Source organism: Astyanax mexicanus, chromosome 20 (genome assembly GCF_023375975.1).
Source record: "Astyanax mexicanus isolate ESR-SI-001 chromosome 20, AstMex3_surface, whole genome shotgun sequence".
NCBI classification, from domain to species: Eukaryota; Metazoa; Chordata; class Actinopteri; order Characiformes; family Acestrorhamphidae; genus Astyanax; species Astyanax mexicanus.
Genome location: NC_064427.1, coordinates 11,332,371 through 11,355,169, shown reverse-complemented (window position 1 = coordinate 11,355,169; position 22,799 = coordinate 11,332,371). Strand labels below are relative to the sequence as shown.

Genomic DNA, 22,799 nt, shown 5'->3' with positions numbered 1-22,799 from the left:
GAAATTGTAGTGAATGAGTGTATTTGGGGGAGTTTAAATGAGTACTAGTTATGTGAAACTGAGTATATGTTCACTTTTCATTTTTCTGCTTCAGAGTTTGGCTAATGTGTGTTTGTGCTGTACTGTGCAACTCTAAATATCTTCCCTTGGCTATAGTTCCTACACTGCTATTTATTAACAGTCCAACCTCGAGAAGAACAATCAGAAGTTCACCTAACTTCAGTTCACACAGTTTTCTTATTGATTTGGGACATTAACTGTCATTAGCTTGACGTGATGAGAAGACGGGGGGAGGCGCTCATTAATTTGCAGGGCCCTAAGCAGCTTCCGTAATGAGCATATAGGGTTCTCTGGCTCTGCCTTGTGCCATTAATTAGTAAAATTAAATAGTTTGAATTTAAGTTATCTGCCTGGTCATATTATATGTTGTGATATTTCAGAGTTTTGTAATAATCTTGAGTCATTGTTTGTCATGGATCTGTTTTTTAACTTTAAATCAGTGTATTTTGTATATTAGATTCAGATTGGGAGGTTTTGGATGAAGATGTTCCGTGTGGATTCCTGTGAGTTGGCGTAAATGGTTTTAAACTTGTAACTGGAACAAATTGGGATTGGAACTAGTTGTGGGTTTGAATCACTCTGACACTTTCTGGAGCCTGAGGAACAGAATACTGGAGAGAGAGAGGGAGAGAGAGAGAAAGAGAGAGAGAGAGATAGAGATGTGGAATGTGTTTGGCTGAGTGAGGAGTGTTTCTCAGATTGAAGCCGACAGTTGGCTAGTGTCGTTATCGGCGCTCAGGAAACATTTGTTTTTGATCGACGCCGTTGAGCCGTCTCTTTCGCTGGCCTGACGGTTGTGTGAGCGCTGTAGAGAGAAAGCGAGAGCTTACGGATGGGGGGAAAGAAACGCAGCTCAGAATGGAGGCCTGTTTCCTCCTCGTGTTCGATTTATGCCCGTATGTCACCGAATCGTCAGGGTTACGATCTGATCAGAGCCTCTGTTATGTTTTTAGTGCTGCCCGTCACTCACTTGAGCCACTATGATGGCATCGGTGCTGCCTGGCATTTATGGGCCGCTGTGATGTCATTACTGCAGACTTTTTTATCTAGGCGTTTGATTAATGTAGCCTGTTAAATATGGGCTACATTATGTTGCTAATGGTGCAGCCTGTCATTTTTTGTTATGTTACCAGTGTAGCCTGTTAATTATGGACCATTAATAATGATATTATTGGTGGACCCTGGTATTTATGATGTCATCACGACAGGCTTTTCTTTTATCTATGGGTCTCTTTGATTTTGTTAGCGTAGCCTTTTAAATATATACCATGTTAATGTCTAGGTGCCGTGTCTAACTTAGGGGCCACTGTGATGTCATCAGTGCAGAATTTTAAGTATGGCCCACTGACACGTCATCAGTGTAGCCTGTTAAATATGGCCCATTACAATGTTGTTGATGCATCCCCTTACGTATGAGCCATTGTGATGTCATCGTCGTAACCTGCCACTCATGTTCCATTTTCTACATTTCTTGCAGCTCTAACTGGTGTTCACTGACCTCCTTACTCAGCTTCTCTTCCTTTAGCTTCGCTTTATCTCAGCTTTATCTCTGGCCAGAGCACTGCACTATGTGTTTGGATGAATTCTGGTCTCAATGGATTTGGCTTTGGTTTTTATATTCTCTATCTGGCTTTGATCTTCTCCAGACATCTGTGTTTCTTCTTTTAGAGATGCTACCAGTTAAACCTACAACCCCCTCCCCCCCTCTTTTTTCCTTTTTTGTTTTATATCTCTCTTTTTCTCTTGGACTGTAGCTAGTTAGCATGCTGCAGTATCACACACATAAATTATTAAAAACTTATACATTGTGATTTCTGGATTTTTTTTTTATATGTCTCTCAGAATGGACATGCACCTAAGACCCCACCATGATTTCTAAGTGAAACAACTTGCAAAATTGAATGCGAAAAGGATGCTTAAATATTTTCCTCACTGTGTATGGACAAGACTATTGGGACACATCTTAATCATTAAATTCCATTTTTTGTGTGGTTGAAACACAGTCTGTGGTTAGCAATTATCTATTTGATGATATAAACTTGTGTAAGAGAGTGAAGTCTTAGTTAGTTAGCTGTTAGCTAGTTCACTCTCTTACACAGGTTTTTATCATCAGATAGTATCAGAAACAGCTGTACTGAGTATCAGACAGCTCTGTACAGCTGGTTTTAACTTGAGTGTTTTCTGTGGTGAACAGAATGTTAGCCATCATGCTAGCTAGCTAGCCTGTGAAGTCTTGTGATTAGCTGTGCTATACATGTTTTAATCATCACACTGATGGTTGAAAATTTACTGTATGACCTGACTTAAAAGTGTGTGCAGTGTTTACTTAGTCTCTAAACAAACTGAACTTTGAATTTAATGGTTTTTATTTTTCAGTTCAAAATAACCCAGAATTGGATTGGATTGTAGCCACAGAAGCACAGGACTTGTGCAGCTTAAGCTAATCTCTGTGTAGCCCCGTTTATTGAGAGAAAAACTATATGAATAAAAGTATGATGTATACAATTAAGCAGCTAGTGATGCAGTTTCTCTTTACTCACTTTAGTGAAAGAATGTGTGGTTTGTAAAGAGGTCATTAAACTTTGAATGGTGGTGGTGTATTAGAATGGCCCCTTTACAACAAGTCAGCTGGTGAAATGTCTTCAAAAAATATATTTTGTGCAATAGGGGTGGGCGAAATAATATCACAACATTTCATGGTATTTTCACGATAACAATACTCTTGGTGATATGACAAAAAAAAGAATACACTACTGCAACAAATTGAAAATATATTATTTATTATTGCACACAATATGATATGGCAAACCCCTAGCTAAGATATTAAAAACAGAAGTCATTGATTCAGAATGTCACGACACTAATAATGGACTCCAAATATCTCCATATATTCAGGATCAAAGTAAAATAAATGATAGTGGACAGATATAATCTGTCTTTAGTAGAAATAAGAAGAGTGTGAATTTTTATTTTTGCTTAAAACAGCAAAAAAGTAGTACCCTGAAGTGTGTGTATAAATATATATTATATATAAATATATAGCATGCTGTGGTTTTGTTCTAAATGTATTTTTTATCATTTAACATTATACTTTGCTAAGATTTTCATTATATGTCATATAGTAGTTTCTCTAATTATGCTTCTGGAGATATGAGTTTTTAGTCATATCATCCAGCTCTACTTCTAGATATTCCACATTCGGTAAATACTGATAAACACAAGCAATAGTTCCACTTAAATTTCTGGGGAACTCTTGATTCCTGAGGTCAGACTGAGCTGATGTCCATCAGCTGGCAGCGTGTGGAGGAAGGAATGCAGAGGGCATGAAGGGAATAACAGTCTTATCAGAGACGATACTGAGACTCAGACGTTCCCCTGTCTGAGCTGTGGGTAAGGGTGCCTGTAGATCTGCACGTGTTTGTTTTTTTTTATTTCTTTTTTTTTCCTCATCTGTGTTTTTTATTCTTCCTGCCGGGTCACATCTCTGCCTGTAATCGCTGTATTTATAGACCTGGTGGAAGTATGTGCTTTGGTTGATGTAGGACGCGAGATCTTGGCCTGCTCTGCTGTGTGTGTTTGCTGAAGCAGTGATTCACACCCCGCTAGGGTGATTATTAACCTGCAGGGAAAGTCCAGAGCATCAGTAACGTGTTCAGCCCAGTCACAGCAGAGAGCGGCCGCTCGCCTGAACCCAACTGGATATTTGAGTTTGGATATTTGTGTGAAGTGTTTGGTTTTAACGGGACATGAATGTTCCTGCAAGTGAATTACACACAGTAGAAAAACACATTTATCGTGTGTGTGTGCGTGTGTGCGTGTGTATGTACATATACTTTCATGTGCATAGTATATATGGGACCTTTTTTTTTTTTTTTTTTTTAAACTTACAAATATAGACATATTCATAATACATATGGGATATATTATAAATGCATGTAGACACTTATTTATTTAACGTAATACAAACTTATGTGTGTATATGTTAGAGAAAGAAAGAGAACAAGGGAAAGAAACTGAAAATGTGTCAGACTGAACTCTCCAGACAGAGCGAGGAAGAGGGACAGAGAGGAAAACAGACCACCCCTCCACCCAAAACCACCAGTACTTGATATATAAGAGCATTTCCCAAACTACGATCTCGATCTCTCTCTCTCTTTTTCTCTCTTAAGAGCTTAAGATTAAGGGTGTAAGAAAATATTGATTTTAATTCATATTGCAATATTTTGTTTTGAAATACTGTATCAATTTTCAAAAGCACAGTAGTAATTGTTAATAAATAGTTTATATGTTCAGGTTGGTGTCAGGAAGTGATTCATTGTGTTTAATTGATGTGACTGCTAGATAGAAGTGTTATACTCCGTCATTAGATCGCACTTTTTGATTGGATAAAAAGTTAAGTTTTTTATTCAGATTGTATGCGTATGACAGTACTGTGTCTAAATAACTTTCTTCATAGCATTGCATTTTATTGCTATACTTTGAATTGCAATGCCATGTTCTCAACACTATACAGCCCTGTGTAAGCTCTCGACCCTCTTCTATCTCTTTAATGCTGTTTCTCAGAAACGTCCCAGCAGAAAGTGTGTGATACTGTAGTGAAGCAGCAGAAAGTAAAGCTCTGGAACAGTAACAACGGGTGTAGCACCCTGCTGAAAGCACCGAGAGGCCTGAAGCACATCCACCACAAGCGTGTGTTTCTGTTTTGTTTCTGCAGCGTTTTGGGCTGGAGTAGAGATTTTCAGCAGTGGTTTACTCAGCCTGTCAAATGATTCTAAATATTTTTAATATAGATGAAGCAGTTTTCTTTTCGGTTTACAGTAACTTACTGTATTACACTCCACCAGTAGAACCACACACACACACACACACGTCACTGACAGTACAGACAAAACAGCTAAAGTTACGTACTGAAAATAATTATTATATAGTATAATACTATAATGAATGATAATATACTAGAGCATCTCAACATTTGAATATTATTGAGAAGTAACTTTATTTCAGTGATTGTTTGAAGAGCCATGTCGATGTTGATCCATTGTGTTATATCAAATTCAAAGTCAGTGCAGTGTTTTCCCAGAAAATGCTTCTCTCTGCTGACAACTTTTATGGAGATGTGGATTTCATTTTCAAGCAGGACTTGGCTAGAAGTAGTAACACTAGGGGCAATTGCAATAATTCTAGCAAACTGCTAGTTTGCTGGATATTACTGCTACTGCTAATACTACAAATAATAAAAGTAATAAAAATAGGTTAAGTATTGATATCAGACTGGTTTGAAATCAGCATACTTGTAGTCTGCACTCTGCAGTTGCATCTGCTGACATGTAACCCGCAGGTTAACTGATTCTCTCTATTCTCTCTATTCGTGTAACTCCTTGTCTTGTGTCCTGATTGGTCGAGCAACTGACCTCCTCTCACCTGCAGAAAAAGAACAGCCTATCAGTTTGCTAAATGTTAATTGCTACTATGACTACTACTAATAGTAGAGTAGATGAAGTGTTAAAACGAGGCTGGTTCATTACAGACAGAATGGATAAAACTCTGGTACTGTAAAAGTACCGGACACTGTGTTTTAGATGGCAGAGTTAACGTCTTTCTGTGTTTATATACGGCTCATGTTTTTTTTTTTCTGTCTGTCAGAAACGGACCACCACGGTTCTGTACATCCCCCACAAACTGGGACACAATTAGCCATCCAGAAAATAAATGAACAATATATCTTAAAGTCCGATCTTTTCAGTTTATAATGACCGTCCTCCTTTCAGGCCCTGACAGCGCTCCATACCCATGAAATTTATATTATATCAAAGTACATACATTTACTGTGTTAAATCTTGCCTGATACTTATCATAATCAAAAACAAAATAGTTGCACCCAATTGGAATCATCAAACAGGAAAGAAACTTGGTAGGTATTCATGCAACACTGTTATAGAGTGACTCGGTTACATTGGTTAATGGTTACATTAATAAGTCCTGCAACCACTGGCCCTACCATTTCTGAGCCACCATTGTGTACAGCAGGACCATACTCGTCCACATTCTGCTGCCATCCCAAGAGCTCGCGAGAACTGCGACCTGCTTTCCGCCCTTTAGTTCGAACAGTTCTACAAGGACTACTGGTTCATTCTTTACAAACTAACATTCAGACACTCTGGCAGAAGCTGGAAAGACACTTAATATGTCTGTGAAAGCCCGGAAAAAAGAGAAAGAGAAACTAATCTGCCTGAAACATTTATTACACTTCACAACTGTAGGGGGAACCCACGAGCACAAAATCTCAATCCTACCTAGTCAAGCTTTAAATATGAGCTCATTAAACTATTGCACATATCAGTCACTATTTCTTTAATGATTCGGGTATAACCAGCCAATCACAAAAAAGAACCTAAATTGTTTTTGTTGTGCTGTAATGTCTCTTTTGTAGTGACACCTCTGATCATGACATCTGCAAGATCTTCAGGATCTATCGTGAGGTGTTTACGCTCACCTGTAGTCTGCACTCTGTAGTGGCATCTGCTGACACGAAACCCGCAGGTTGACTGATTCTCTCCACTCTGGAAAAAAAAAAAGTTTGGATTTTAAGGTGTGTTTGTTGTTTGTGTTTTTCTGATTGTTTTAGAAGTTGCCGGTTGCCGTGTAACCCCTCATGTCGTGTCCTGATTGGCCGAGCCACTGATAAGCCCTCAGAAATGCGTGAAGCGTGATAACAGCCGCTCACCTGCAGGAAAAAAAAACAGCCTATCAGATTGCTCCATCTCGGATACCGCAGCGATAAAGCTGTCAAATCAGATGGATTTTGATGTTTATGGACGGTATCTGCGCGCCACATCAGCGAGGCTTTTAGCGAAACGGGAGAGGAATGAGGAGTGAGTGAGATTTTCCCCCTTTCACACTCTGCTAAATGTGTGAAGTTGTTACGAGGCACAAGTGTGTGAGATCTGAATGGAGAGAGGGTGTGTGTTAATATGGCAATAAACACGACAAGCCAAAGAAACCGCAGGAGACGGGTGACTTTCAGACTGTGATATGGAGAGTGATATGGAGACAGATGGAAGAACACACTCTTTTATTTGTGGTTTTATTGTTTTTTCGTCTTCAGTCTTTGCCATATAAGAAAATATGAACATTATCTGAAAGTTTATTTATGTTTTTAAAAATACATTTGAAAACATAAATTATGAAGAAAAATTAAAACCTCAAGTGGGAATTCTGCCAGTTTTCAAGATTCCGAGATAAACACATTCACAATGGTACTGGGCTGTAACCGGTTTATTGTAGAGACGTTGGCTTCTTTACAGTTGCAGTGAATGGATCCAGACACCACCATGACTACAACACAAATATAGCCATTTTATTTACTATCCAAACCCACCAGTGAACCTAAACGTGTCCTCTGGGTTTTCTATGCAATGTTGATTGTGACAAAATAAAAATATCAAACAAAAAAATCCATGTTTGTGGACTATTTTTTGCAGCACAACCCTCCACCATTTTAACAGTATGTAACTTTTAAAACCAATCAGGCATCAGGCAGTGTATCCAAATTCATTCTCCTACATCCTAAATGCAGTTGTGCTGCTGTTCACATTCACCTCACACTCAAGATGAATCAAGGGTATTAAAAACATGTATTCTGCAATAGTTGGATTAATTGATTCTACTGTCCAGGGAAAACTTTCTACTGGACTTTTAAGCACCATTATTACAAAGAACTCCTTTTCACTGGAGAAAGATTCATATAGTCCACATTTTGCGTTGAATATAATGTCAATAGGTTCATGCTTATATGCTCCAGAGAGTATGCCTCTTTAGGGACTAGACAAGCGTTTGCTGACAAGTGTGCATTTACATATTCGTGTCAGATGGCGTTGGGTGCAACTTACTGTAAAATAGCATAATACATCCATTAGAAATGGTGTCCACAAACTTTTGGTCTATTATTATTGTGTTTTAGCCAAATTTAACACAAATTAAAATTTAACACAAATTAAATGTAACATTTTAAAGTTACATCAACACTATTCACAACACGCTTTCATGACCTGAATAACATCTCCCCATTCTAAAATTGCTGTGTGTGTTTGTGTGTGTGTTGAGGATGCCTGATTTCCTGAAAGCGTTGCAGCGTGAAGATGTGAAGGAGATGGCTCAGGGAGTATCTCTTTAACACCTTTAACACACTCTCATAAGAGGGGCCGGGTGTCCGGAGATGAGCTTCAGTGAGCAGCTGCTATCTCATCTGAGAGACGGAAAAAAACATAGACGAGTATAAAAGAGAGAATGTGTGAAAGAGAGAGAGAGAGAGATGTGATTGCTTGTGCTCTATGCTCCCTGCTGTGCTTCTCCACCTTACCACAGTATCGATAATAATTTTGATAATGATATAATGTTGAAGGATTCCAGATCCATATCAGCCAGGGCAATTCAACACACTGTTCAGGTGCGGATAGCAGTTCTTTAAATCTTTCAGGGTCATATTCAGTGCCTGCATTGCCTGTAGCGTTTTTTGTGTGTACTGCATCTTGTGTATGTGCAGCGTAAAAGCCAATTTATACTTTTGCATCGAAACTACTCTGCAGTTTATGCATTACCATATACCCTACCCTAGTCCTGATTGGCCTCTCTTCATGCTTAGTTGACCAGTGAGGTATGTGTTTGAGTGACAAGAGAGAGTGGGAGTTTTGCTGGTGGGGGTGGTGGTGCATGGAGTTGCTTGCGACTCACTGTTTCAGGGGTTTGCATGGCGGTTCTCGCAAAGGATCGATTCTTGTTTATTGACAGGGGGATGCTTTGTTGTCAAGGTGGGGGTGATTGTTGTTAAGGCGGCTGCCTTACCCACATACTGCTGCGGGGAAACCTGCATACTGTACACTGTAGCCTACCCAGGAGCCTGATGCACACCTCCCCAGAAATGCAGTTGTCGTATTATTTGCACTGTAAGGTGCACCAGATAATACTCACCTCTGAACTGCAAAATACTTAGCACAGTTAATGGCTAATGCTAATGCTGCTCCAGCAGTGCTAGCCAGGATTAGAAGCAGGCTACAGGCCTTTAATACTCACCTCTGAACGGCGAAAGAGCTAGTGCTTAGAGGAGTGGCTTTAGCGGAGTGCTCCTTACAACCTGACTGGTAAAATTCATATATATGGTGCACTGACAATTTTTGGGAAAATGAAAGGATTTTAAGTGCGCCTTCTAGTGTGAAAAATATGGTACGTCACAGACAGCAGCAGCTGTGATTGGTCCGCCGAGCTTCACGTTCCCGTCTGCACATTTCTGCGTCTGTGGTTTAAACAGCAGTGATGCAGACACATGCACACTGATGAAAGCAACGCTTTATACAAAGCATTGTCACATTGTCTGCTGAACCATTCTGAGTCTCTGCTATGATGACTGTTTTGGCCAGTCAGATCTCTGCACAGTTTCTAGCGTCAACTATACATTGGGGTACAGTATTTTGAGTGCATGGGGCGACCAGAATCAGCCTCTCTCTCTCTCTCTCTCTCTCTCTCTCTCTCTTTCTCTATTTCTCTCTCGTTCTCTGCACTGGGAAACCATTAACTTTGTAGTGTGTGTGTTGGCAGGATTTAGGGGTCACAGCACTGTCTGACTGCAGGAGTATGTATGTGTGTGTGCATTATTATGTCCTTCACGCTGACCGCATACACTCCTGAGTGTCCTTCAGGGAGGGCTGAGAGAATGCAGCAATCCCTTTGTTGAGCGAGAGAGAGCAAAATAGAGAGAAAAGTATGAGTAAAAAAGGGAAGGGAGTGATTACTGCCAGTATAGCATTCCAGTACTCAAGAACGTTAAAGAGCGTTAAATTACAAGCCCGTCTTCTTGATCTGCCCTGAAGACCCAGCATGCATCATCTGGAGACTTTCCAATCACAACACACATTATTTAAAACCCATCATTCAGAAATTATAGCCAGGATCAGCCATAACATTAAAACCCTTCTAATATTCTGTAGGTCTCGCTCACGCTGCCAGAACAGCTATGACTTGTCAATATCTGGACTCCGCAAGACCTGTGAAGGGGTCCTGTGGTATCTGGCATCAAGACGTTAGCAGTAGATCCTTTAATGCCTGTGTTACATTTTGAGGTGGGGCCTCCTTGAGTATCAGTGATCCTTGGGCTCCTGTTGCCGGTTCACTTGTCTTTGGAGCTCTATCAGAGAGGCTGATCACTGAATACTGGAAACACCTCCAAATACCTGCCTGATGTTGGAGATGTCATGACCCAGTCATGAGCCTAGTCAGATGTCTCCGATTCATACTCTTGGCCATTTGTCCTGCCTCCTGCTTCCATTTACTTGCTATACATTCTTATATGTATATGTAAAGGTTTGTATGTATATATCCATGCCTTGGCAAGTGCCGCTGAAACCTGGGATCAGATATTCACTTGAATTCGTGTCCGTACGGCTGATCTCAGTGTGAAATGTTTGTTTAAATAATAAGCCTCTTGTTTCTGTACCTACTAGGCTTCAGAATATTGCTTTCTTGCTGCTTAAAGAGTGGCTGGTTAGGATTGGGCTTGATCCTTGAGGATTTTGGCTACAGCTGATCATCCAATACCACAGTCCAGCGTTTTTGGATGTAATATCCAGGGAGTTCTCAAATGATTTAGGTTCTGTGTATTTACTGCATTTTTGGGCCACTTATTGTTGGTAGAATCAGCTGGACATGGAGAATTGCACAGTTGCAGTTCAGCTACATCTGAAAGTCTTGTGTTCTTTCTTACATTTCAAAAATGCTCTTTGTTCTTCTCAAGAGCCCGAGTCTGTTCATCTTGTTCTTGAGGTTGAGAAACACTCTTGTTCATTTCCTAACCCCGATCGAGTGACTCTTTCATGCTGACAGTCCCCCCGCCGTCCCTTTGACCTATGAACGATGGCTCCAGTGAATCATGCCATGAATAATGGCTGTAATAACTGAATAACTGCTGTTATAACTGTCTGATTGCACTGCTGCTGTTATTGTTCAGAGGAAGTGGAAACGCGTGCTCCTGAGGAAAATGCTCGGTCACCCTGTTTACTTTGACTCGCCATTAATTGTCTTTGTAGATGGATGTCTCTGACTTTGAATTGGAGCAGATTGTTCCACTGTTGAACTTTAGAACAAAGTACAATTTCTATCAAATGGTTGGAAACCACTTTGAGCAGATGGAGGCACCCACACTACTGTTTGAAGTTTGGAACTGCCTGTTTGGGAACGTCTGTACTGCCCTTTAACATTTTGAGGATGTCTGTGTTACCCTTTAAACGTTTGGAAATTCCCATGCTACTTTTTAGTTGTTTAGAGATGGCTGTGCTGCCCTTGAATGTTTGGGGGTACCTACATTACCCTTCGCATATTTGAAGACATTTGCAAACCCTTGAAATATTTGCCTGTACTACCTTTGAAGTACTCTTGGGTGCCTGTACTAAGTTTAAATTGTTCCAGGTGCCTGTACTATGTTTGTATTCCGGGTGCCTGTGCCACGTTTGAACCCATTGAGGACAACCATGCTACTCCTTAGTTAATTGGAATTGCCTGTGCTACATTTAAATATGGAGAACCAATACATTTCACACATTTGGGGACACATTTGGCGATTCACACGCTACCCTTCAATCTTTGGGAACACCCACATTACCTATCAGTAGTTGGGACATTCCTCTGATACTTCAAATGTGTGGGGATACAGGATAGTCTTCGTTTTTTGGGGGACGCTGAAGCTACCGCTCAAACAAATGAGGACAACTAGAAAGCTCTTTAGTCAATTACGGAATACCATGCTACCCTTCATATCTTTGAGGAAAGTCTATATTGTCGCTGTCCAATGAAAAACAAGTATCTCCAATTTTGGGGATTTTTAGTTTACTACATAATTTGAACAGACCAACTGTCCCTTACACTTTGTCAAATTTTCTTGATGAACAGACCAATAGAAATACTTCAATGTCCTGAAATAAACTCTTTTCATTGACTTCCATTGAAAGTTTAGAAGGTTTTTTTCTCTCTCCTGTAAAGTTGCTGTTTTGGAGATACTGGTTTTTCATTGGACAACAACGATATGAAAGTGAATGTTAAAGATGAAAAAGCACAAGACTAGAGCTGCTTTATTACTAAACATTTACAGATGTTTTATTTTCTTATTTTATTGCAAATAATAGACCCACTGTTGCTTTTCCGCATGCTGTAAAGTCTGATGAGGGAGAAAACAGTCTGATGAATGAAGAACGGATGGGGTGAAACAACGCATGCTTGTTGCAAAATGGCCACATGGTGCTGCTGTCATTAATCTTTTAATGATCCCTGTGGACTAATTAAAGTTAACGAGGCCGGACGCTTTGTACTGACGGAGAAAACAAACCCCCGACTGGCTGACCTCATGCTCGTCTCCGTCCTTCTCATTATACTCACTTTGTTTGTTTCAGCTTTTCACCCGGAGCAAAAAAATACACGCCTGTCATTACAGCAGGTCATCTTGCATCACTTTAGATTCATTCACATCTGTGTGTGTGTGTGTGTGTGTGTGTGTGTGTTAGTGTTTATGGAGATGCTGTAGTATGACTTAAGTGTTATTTGTGTTAAATGCTCATAGTATGAGCGAGTAACTGTTTTATTGGATGCTCTGACTGATTACCTGATGAATCATCTTAAAGAATGAAATACCCCCCCCTCTCTATGCACTAATAGACAGGTGTTTATATGGGGTTTCCTATTCTGATGTTGCACACAGTCATTCTGATTCTCTCTCACTGTCTCTCTAGGCTGCATACGGCTCAGCGGGCGATCAAACAGACGCAAGTCACTGTTCAGAGGATCGGAAAAGAGATCGAGGAGAAGCTGAGGACGACTGCAGCCTGCACAGAGCGGGTGAGAGATTCACTGACTAAAATACCCAACACAGTCCAACCAATTACAACACAGTCCAAACTATTCCAACACAGTCCTACACAGTCCAACCAATTCCAACACAGTCCTACACTGTCCAACCTACTCCAGCACTGTCCTACACAGTCCAACCAATTACAACACAGTCCTGCACCATCCAAACTAATTCCAACACAGTTCTACACCGTCCAACCTATTCCAACACAGTCCTACACAGTCCAACCTATTCCAACACTGTCCTACACAGTCCAACCTATTCCAACACTGTCCTACACAGTCCAACCTATTCCAACACAGTCCTACACAGTCCAACCTGTTCCAACACAATCCTACACCGTCCAACCAATTCCAACGCAGTCCTGTACAGTCCAACCAATTCCAACACAGTCCCACACAGTCCAACCCATTCCAACACAGTCCCACACAGTCCAACCAATTCCAACACAGTCCAACCTATTCCAACACAGTCCTGTACAGTCCAACCAATTCCAACACAGTCCAACCAATTCCAACCTATTCCAACACAGTCCTGTACAGTCCAACCAATTCCAACACAGTCCAATCAATTCCAACACAGTCCAACCAATTCCAACACAGTCCTACACAGTCCAACCAATTCCAACACAGTCCTACACAGTCCAACCAATTCCAACACAGTCATACACAGTCCAACCTATTTCAACACAGTCCTACATTTTTTAGTCAATTCCAACACAGCCCCACATACCCAATAAAGTCCAACCAATTCCAACACAGTCCTACACAGTCCAATCAATTCCAACACAGTCCTGCAGAGTCTAACCAATTCCAACACTGGCCAACCAATTCAAACACACCCCACATACCCAACACAGTCCAACCCATCCCAACAAAGCACCACATACTCAACAAAGTCCAACACAGTCCAACTAATCCCAACAAAGTTTAACACAGTCTAACCAAACCCAACGCAGTACCACCTACCCAACAAAGTCCAACACAGTGAGTAATACCAGCACAGTCCTACACAATCCAATCAATTCCTCCACAGCTTAATATAACACTTTTCAACCAATTCCAACACAGTGCCACATACCCAAAAAGAGTCCAACATGCCCCACACAGCACAACATACCCAAACAATTCTAACACAGCTCCACATATCCAACACAATGCAACACGACCCCTTATACTTAACACAGTCCATCATATACAAGACGGCACATGAGACAAATGCAGCGCAAAAAAATAATAACTACACTTAACATTCAGCAAACAAACCCCAACATAGCTAAACACGACAAAACACAAATAGCAAACACTAAACCAAACCAGACCCAAACCCACACTAAAGATCTGCCAGATTATTCCTGGACCAGTTTACAATTTGATGGGTATTGCATTTGTCATCAGTTACACATCATTTAGTTGGAAATTAAAACTAAACGTAAAGCTCTAACCTGTTCACATTAAAATGCAGTTCATGAATAAGTTCTTATTGTTTAAATATATATTTGTAGAGCAGAATGGCAGTAACGCTAGGGTTCTGGAGGCAGGATGTGTGAGCTGAGCTGAGCTGTGGTTTTGTTTCTGGTTCCCAGGGGTAGGAAAATGTCAGTGATCTTTCACATTCTTCAGTAATTCCCTTATTTTTGGTATGATAACAAAACACACAGCCCCTTATGTGATATCAGGCCGTCTTTAAAATGTTTGGAGAATTCAGAGAAGCCAGTGAACTGGTGTGCTGTTCAAGAGTCTGTTTGTTTTGTACATTTACTGGTCCTGACTTTGTAGTAAAACCAGAGAGAAAACACGACTGACCTACGGGACTCTGGAAGGTGCTTATTACAAACACTGCATGTTTTATTTTTTATAACATGGAATAAAGCCCTTACATTCTGAGGACTGGATTGGGATTCAGATATTCTAACATATAGACTCTAATATATTACCATTCAAAATTATATAGCAATATATAAGCACTTAAAGTACTTATATAAAGTTTAGACACACCTTCTAATTCAGTGTTTTTCTGTTTTCTTTTATACTGTTATTTAATACTGAAATCATCCAGACTATGAATGAACATATAAGTAATCATGTAGTAACTAAAGTGTTAAACAAACCAAAATACTCTGTGAAACATTTAGGTGCTCTTATCTGGGGTTTTGTTAACTTGTAGTTTCTGAGGCTGATAACTCTGATAAACTTATCCTGTGCAACAGAGAAAGTCCTGATCTTCCTTTTCTGAGGTGGTCCTGATGAGAACTAGTTCTTGATTTTTTTTTAGATTGACTGACCTTCATTCTTTTATTAAAGTAATTTTTGTTTCTTTAATTAGTTGAGTAGTTCTTGCCATAATATGAATTAGAACATTACTCAAATAGGGATATTCACTGTATACCAACTCTACCTCTTCACAACTTTACTGAATCCTCTCAAACACATTAAGAGGCAAGGAATTCAAGCAATTAACTCCTAACAAGCTCAGCACAGCTGTTAACTGAAAGCCAAATCCAGCAAAGATGTGCAAAGTTGTCATCTAAGCAAGAGGTTCTACTTTGAAGAATGAAAAACATAATCTTGTTTTTTTTGTTTAGTAAATAATTCTAGATGTTTTTTTTCAAAGTTTGGATGACTTAACTAATAAATAATAATAATAATAATAATAATAATAATAATAATAATAATAATAAAAATAATACAAAAAAAATAAATAAAATAAAAAGCACTAAATTTAAGGTGTACAAACTTTTGACTGGAACTGAATGTATGAATATACAGCTCTGTAAAAAAATAAGAGACCACTTAAAAATTATGATTTTCTTTGATTTTACAAAATTAAACCTCTAGAATGTTATCAAGAGGAAGATGGAAGATCACAGGTAGGCCTGTCGTGATAACTGTTATTGACTTATCGTACGATAAATTTTAAACCGCGATCATTTTTGCTGATGCCGATAATTGCCATTGGGTTTCCGCATGGGTTGGTTTACATGAGAACCTGTGGGATTGTGCTGCTCACTCGTCGACTCTCTGTCTAGGCAAGACGAATCTGTCAAGACAGTGACATCTATTGGTTAGGAAATGAATGTAGTACACACAGAGCTTATGCAGAAGTGCCCCCCCGCGTTGTCCAGTCCGAATAAAATCGGGTTTAATAGTATTTTTGCTTTAAGACAAATGAGCGACAAGAACCCATCAACGCAATGAGACGGTATGTTCACTTTATTTCAAAACAGTGGAAACGAAGCTGAAATCTCAACCATCCAGCCCAAATTTCCGAGCTAAATAATAAATATGAATATTGTTACATGAGACAAAGCCTGTCTCAAGCCCCACACTGTAAACATGTTCCATTAAAAAATACATTTATAGCAAGAGCTCTGGCCTGCTGAGGCATCTGTAATCAGATGGACACGTGTGTTTTTGAGCTAATTTGTGTTTCATAGCATATGCACAAATAATCAAAAAAGGAATTTGTAAGTGCCTTTGTGTTATGTCTTGAGTCATTGTAAATGTCCAGAATAATGGAAATGTTACTTAAATCTATATGTTGTTACTTTATTTTGTTTTATAAAGGTCTGTTTAATATTTAGTGCAGTTTTCTCGGAAAACAAAGAATCCCAGGGTGGTTGCACTTTATTTGTTTTAGGTATTTAGGAAATTTAGAAATAAAAAAAAAAAAACAATGTAATATAGTGGTGTTTTAAAATGACAATATTATCGTTTATTGCACTAATTTCTGGGACAAAATATTGTCCTGAAAATTTTGTTATCGAGACAGGACTAATCACAAGCCACCAAACCAAGCTGAACTGCTTGATTTTTTGCACCAGGAGTGGCATAAAATTATCCAAAAGCAGTGTGTAAGACCGGTGGAGGGGAACATGCCAAGATACATAAAAACTGTGATTAAAAACAGGGTTAATCCCCCAAATATCTGAACTTTATGAATATGAACTTGTTTGTTATTTGCATTATTTAAGGTCTGACAGCTCTGGATCTTTTGTTATTTCAGCCGTTTCTCATTTTCTGCAAATAAATGCTCTAAATGACAATATTTTTATTTGGAATTTAGGAGAAATCGTTTGTAGTTTATAGAATTAAACAACAATGTTTATTTTTCTGAAACATATACCTATAAATAGCAAAATCAGATAAACTGATTCAAAAACTGAAGTGTTTTTTTTCCAAAGCTGTATAATATAAATATTATAATATTATATTAATAAATATAGGAAGCTGTGTGTTGCTGTCAAGCAAAAAAATGCCTTGTAACGCCAAAATGATAATTTGACATTAAAATGAAAAAAGAAAAAAATATCTTCAATTTCGTGAATATAATTATGTTAATTTTGGGACATTTCCATTGGTAAATTCATTGTGAAATTTTGAGTTAGTGTAAAAGAACAGAAGTCAGATTTGGATTGTCACACAAAAATAATGTTTTATGTAAATATACTTAAATTAAATATAACATGTGGGACATATTATTGCATATCTGTGTGTGTGTGTGTGTTGTCAATATCTGGCCATTCCTGCTTAGCACTACAATAATAAGCTGTGTGTGTGTGTGTGTGTGTGTGTGTGTGTGTGTGTGAGTGTGTGAGTGTGTGTTATATTACACAGATCCTCATAAATCTGTCATTAGGTTCTCGTCTCCTGTGTTTTGGTGGCTTTAGCGGGGCTTTTTGCTGCTGTTCTCAGTGGGAGAAAGGGAAGGAGCAGGAAGGAGGGGAATATTTTAGATGGTTTGGAGCTGCTGGGATGTGCAGCTGCGAAACCGGAGCCAGGAGGGCACATTGTGAGCAGTGTGTTTATGGTAAACGAACAACGACAACTTCAAAAAGAAAACTGCTGCCCCCGGGGTTCTTACATTCCCTCATTCTGTCGCTTAAAACACACACACACACAGTTCAATGTACATACACAATGACTGCACTTTTCTTGCTATTAACTCCTAGTAGCACAGCTGGGACATTTTTAATGTGTATGTGATAAATTGACATATTTTGTCATACAGAAGTAGTGTGTAATGCATGTGTAATACAACATGCCAGCTGTCTCAGAGGTTTCTAATGGCATCCTTCAGCAATCCATCTCCTGCAGCTCGAATATTCACGAATGTTCTTGCTAAATTTGCTGTAGGGGTGGAGAGTTGATGGCACATCCAATACCGTCCAACTAGTGCAGGGTAGAATGACCAAAAATGTTACAGTATTTTTATTGTTAATTATTTATAGTTTTTGCGTAACTGGGCTTTAATATAGGTTTGTGACTTACTGTTCTGTTAGGAGTACATATTAAATCACATTACATTACATTACATTACATTTGGCAGATGCTTTTGTCCAAAGCAACTTACAATAGTGAAGTACAAAAGTAATAGAAGTTAAAGGTAAAACATCTTTAGATAGGGCTTAAAGGAGGTTGAAGGGAAATAGTGAGATAGAGGAGGATAGGAGGGAAAGAAGGAAGTAAGGTTATAAGTAGTTAGTGTGTTAGAGGTGTTAGGAGAGTAAGTGCTCTTATTAAAGATAGTGAGAGATTCTCCTGATCTGGTAGTGGAAGGTAGTTTGTTCCACCATTGGGGAACTCTGTATGAGAACAGTCTAGATTGCTTTGTGTGAGTGTTTGTTTGGCAAAGCGAGGCGACGTTCATTGGAGGAGCGCAGCGGCCTGGAGGTAGCGTAAGCCTTCAGGAGTGAATCAGGAGTGATATAATATAAAACACTAAGGCTTTGATTAGTATACGGTTTATTTTGTGCCAGAAAATACACAATATAGGAAGAAATCAAGAGAAAAAAGAAAAAAAATTCATGGGGTGTCAATTTGTTTTTTCACATGACTGTTCCTCTGTTAGTGAAGAGTGAACACCTCCCCACAGTTTATGGAGTGTGTGATTATTGTGATTAATTCGGCACCACCTTAAAAATATTCACACCATCATAACAGCTGGGTTATGAGAATCCTTTCTTTGTAGCTCCAATTTGAAAATATAGAAGCACCTTTAATATTGGCTAGTTGACTACATTTATGGAATAAGAGGAAACTGTTTTTTTGTGTTGTGTGTGTGTGTGTGTATAAAATGTTTGTATATGTGCTTTACCTCCATCCTGGTGGATTATGATAGTCATCAGCAGGATGGATCAAAGCGCTAAGATGAAGGGAGGAACTTTCTGTTTATCTTTGTTTCTTCTCTCTCAATCTTTCTCTCTTTATTTTTATTTAAATGTTCATGTTGAAAGATGTTTACGTACTGTTCCCCATAATCAACTGGGGGATCGTGGCTCATATGAACATTATAGAGTTTCCTGTATTGCAATACGTTCTGTCAAAATGAACACTAGGTTCATATTAACTTTATTCATGGTTGTGCATTTTCTGTGACAAAAACACACATTTATGGCCACTTTAAGCATGTATCAAAGCTGCCTCTATTACACAGTTTCTGTAATAAATGGTAATACATTTTAAAGGTATCATTTCCTCTTTTTTTTATTTAGTTAGTTATGGAATGAATGCCCTGTGAGTTGTGTTTTGTGGAAAAAAGTGCTCCAGTGATTCGTTATAACGCTGCTTTAATCCAGTGGAGGAGTGGTGGAGGAAAACGATATGATTTTGGCTTATGAATATTCATACCTGCAAACATATCGTCTCTGATTGGCTAACAGAACTATGACAGCAGCGAGATGGACAACAATTAGAAAAATAAAGACATAAAATAAAGACATATATTTTAAACAACAGTCTTTACTCTTTACAATGTAATATGTTACTTTACAACATGTGTAATACCCTGCTAAGTGCAGTTCAGCCACTGACCAAGTCTTAGAGTTTCTGTAAAACACAAAATTCACTCGAGATCCTATATAAACCTAGTTACTTACACACAGAGGTAAGTAGTCCAGGTCCAAAAAGTAAAAATCCACCCTTGGGTGGATATTTACTTGTAACTAGTTTAAAAAGAACTGTTTTAAACATACACATACCAATCTTAATTATACTTCGCAGGTGGTGTTCCATAGACACATTCTAACCATTTGTTCCTTAGCTCTGCATTTCTGGGTAAAGCATTGAACATTGATGTGTTATTTGCACAAATAATACAGGAACAGCCTGCCATGCTGTTCCTAGCACTGTAAGCTCCTGTCTGAGGAGATGTGCCTGGCTGCATGGGTACAGCTCTGTCTGTGGGTGGTCACGAGACAAGCTGGACGAGGTCATGAATACTAATTCACAAATTGACTTAGACACGGTGCTTTTCCCAATCGACTCGTTTTCTGAATATTTTCTTTTACTAGCTACTGCAGACAACAGAGGTTAAGGAAGAGTTTCCTGTGCAGCATTCATATACAACTCAGAGAGACCTACTGTATTTAACAGAGAGCAAGAAAAAGTGGATTTTAGCTGAAGGAAACCTTTAATATTAATAATATAAAAATGTTGTGATGGTGATCATCAATTTGTTGATCTCGCAAACAGCACTCTTGTTACTAAATGCAATCAAATCAACACAGCAATGCTTTTATTTTATGCAAACAAAAGCAGGAAAAAGTCTTTTTAATACCCTTGATTTTGGAAGAAACAGTAAAGAAATGTTCAGAATGCTCATTAGGATAATATACACATTTATAAATAATTATAAATCTCTCTGTGCTTCCTGTATTATATTATATTGTCTTCCTCTCTCTCTCTGCAGAAGAAAGAGCGTGAGTGTATGCAGCTGCGGATTGGAGTGTTGCGCAGTGAGCTGGAGAGACAGCGGAAAGCGCTAATGCGAGAGATGGACACACTGCAGAAAGAGCAAGTGCAGCTTCAGAAGAAAGGTACAAAGCCACACACCTGTGGGGGATTTTTCTCCCAGTTAAACCACAAACAAATACCACCAAATACCACACTCGTCCTCACACGGCATCTGTCCTGCCACCCACACACTGTACTCTGTACTTACACACAGCATTTCAACACACATAAGAAACCCCTATTTTGTGCATTCACTCACTGGCCACTTTATTAAAAAACCCTTGCTTCTTATACTTCCTTGTGCCTCTAGTCGATTGACACTTTTTTAAAAATTTTATTTATTTCTACTTTTTCCTCATTTTCTCCACAATTTACACAGCCAATTACCCAACCCACTCATTAGGACTCCCCCTATCACTAGTAGTGCCCCAACACACCAGGAGGGTGAAGACTAGCACATGCTTCCTCTGATATATGTGAAGTCAGCCACCGCTTCTTTTTGAGCTGCTGCTGATGCAGCATTGACGAGCAGCAACACAGCGCACTTGGAGGAAAGCGCAGCGACTCGGTTCCGATACATCAGCTCACAGACGCCCTGTGCTGTGGACATCACCCTAGGAGTGATGTGGGGAGAGAGCGCCATCTACCCACCCGGATGGAGCAGGGCCAATTTTGCTCCCTCTGAGCACCGGCAGCTTGATGGCAAAGCTGCATGAGCGGGGGTTCAAACCTTCGCTGGCCACTTTAATAGAAAAGCCAACATTGTGCTTCAACTCACTGGCCACTTTATTAGAAGCACCTTATTTTTTGCTTTACCTAACTGGCCACTTTATTAGAAACCCCTTCCTCCTTGTGTTTCCTTGTGCTTCTACTTACTGGTCACTTTATTAGAATCACCTCCCTTGTGCTTTCACTCACTGGCCACTTTAATAGAAACGACAACCTTGTGCTTCAACTCACTGGCCACTTTATTAGAAACGCCTCCCTTGTGCTTCCACTCACTGGCCACTTTAATAGAAACGCCAACCTTGTGCTTCCACTGACTGGCCACTTTATTAGAAACGTCAGCCTTGTGCTTCAACTCACTGGCCACTTTATTGGAAACACCTCCCTTGTGCTTCAACTCACTGGCCACTTTAATAGAAACGCCAACCTTGTGCTTCCACTGACTGGCCACTTTATTAGAAACGTCAGCCTTGTGCTTCAACTCACTGGCCACTTTATTGGAAACACCTCCCTTGTGCTTTCACTGACTGGCCACTTTATTAGAAACGTCAGCCTTGTGCTTCAACTCACTGGCCACTTTATTGGAAACACCTCCCTTGTGCTTCAACTCACTGGCCACTTTATTAGAAATGCCAACCTTGTGCTTCCACTGACTGGCCACTTTAATAGAAACGTCAGCCTTGTGCTTCCACTCACTGGCCACTTTATTAGAAACGTCAGCCTTGTTCTTCAACTCACTGGCCACTTTATTAGAAACGCCTCCCCTTGTGCTTCAACTCACTGGCCACTTTATTAGAAATGCCTCCCCTTGTGCTTCAACAACTTCCTTGTGCTTTCCCTTACTTGCTTGTATGGTGACCCCATGCACCTGCAGTTAGGGTTTTTTCTGCTCATGTCCAGAGTGAGTTAATGAACACACATGCGTGCGCGCACACACACACACACACACCATCATGTATGCTATCGTTCAGACTTTTAAGAATCTGGATCAGACGCTCCTTCTGTTTTTATAAGTGTGTGGAAGAACAAAGTGGGTTTAATGCCAGTCTGAGTATGTCTGAGTGTGTGTGTGTGGTGTTTTCCCTCATATCCTCTCAGCTTAAGTCTGGAACAGATCCTGTGTGTGAAGTGTTTAAGGTTATGGGGCTGAAGGCTCTTTGCTGTGTTTTTATGCGCCGGTGGATCATATTTTAAAGTGTCTGTAATCATGTGATGTCGTACAGAAATCGTTCTCACCTGCAGAGAGTTGGGGTGAGTGTAAGGAGCCCGTATCCTACAATTTTCTTGTTGAGCTTCATGTATAACATCTGTGGGGGGTTATGAACCAAAACACATTATGAATGAGGGTTCATAATATTTTGAACCTCCCTGCGCGAATGAATAATGAATGGTCG

At 39.5% G+C, this 22,799-nt stretch overlaps 1 protein-coding gene across 1 annotated transcript in view; it reads left to right on the top strand.

The window, feature by feature from the left end:
- uvrag (UV radiation resistance associated gene) overlaps positions 1-22,799 on the top strand; it is a 150,489-nt gene that overhangs the window by 23,638 nt on the left and 104,052 nt on the right. The window contains exons 7-8 of the mRNA XM_007259445.4: positions 12,828-12,933; positions 20,636-20,762. Of these exons, the coding sequence (XP_007259507.3) occupies positions 12,828-12,933; positions 20,636-20,762 (233 nt within the window). The remainder of the gene's footprint in view (positions 1-12,827; positions 12,934-20,635; positions 20,763-22,799) is intronic.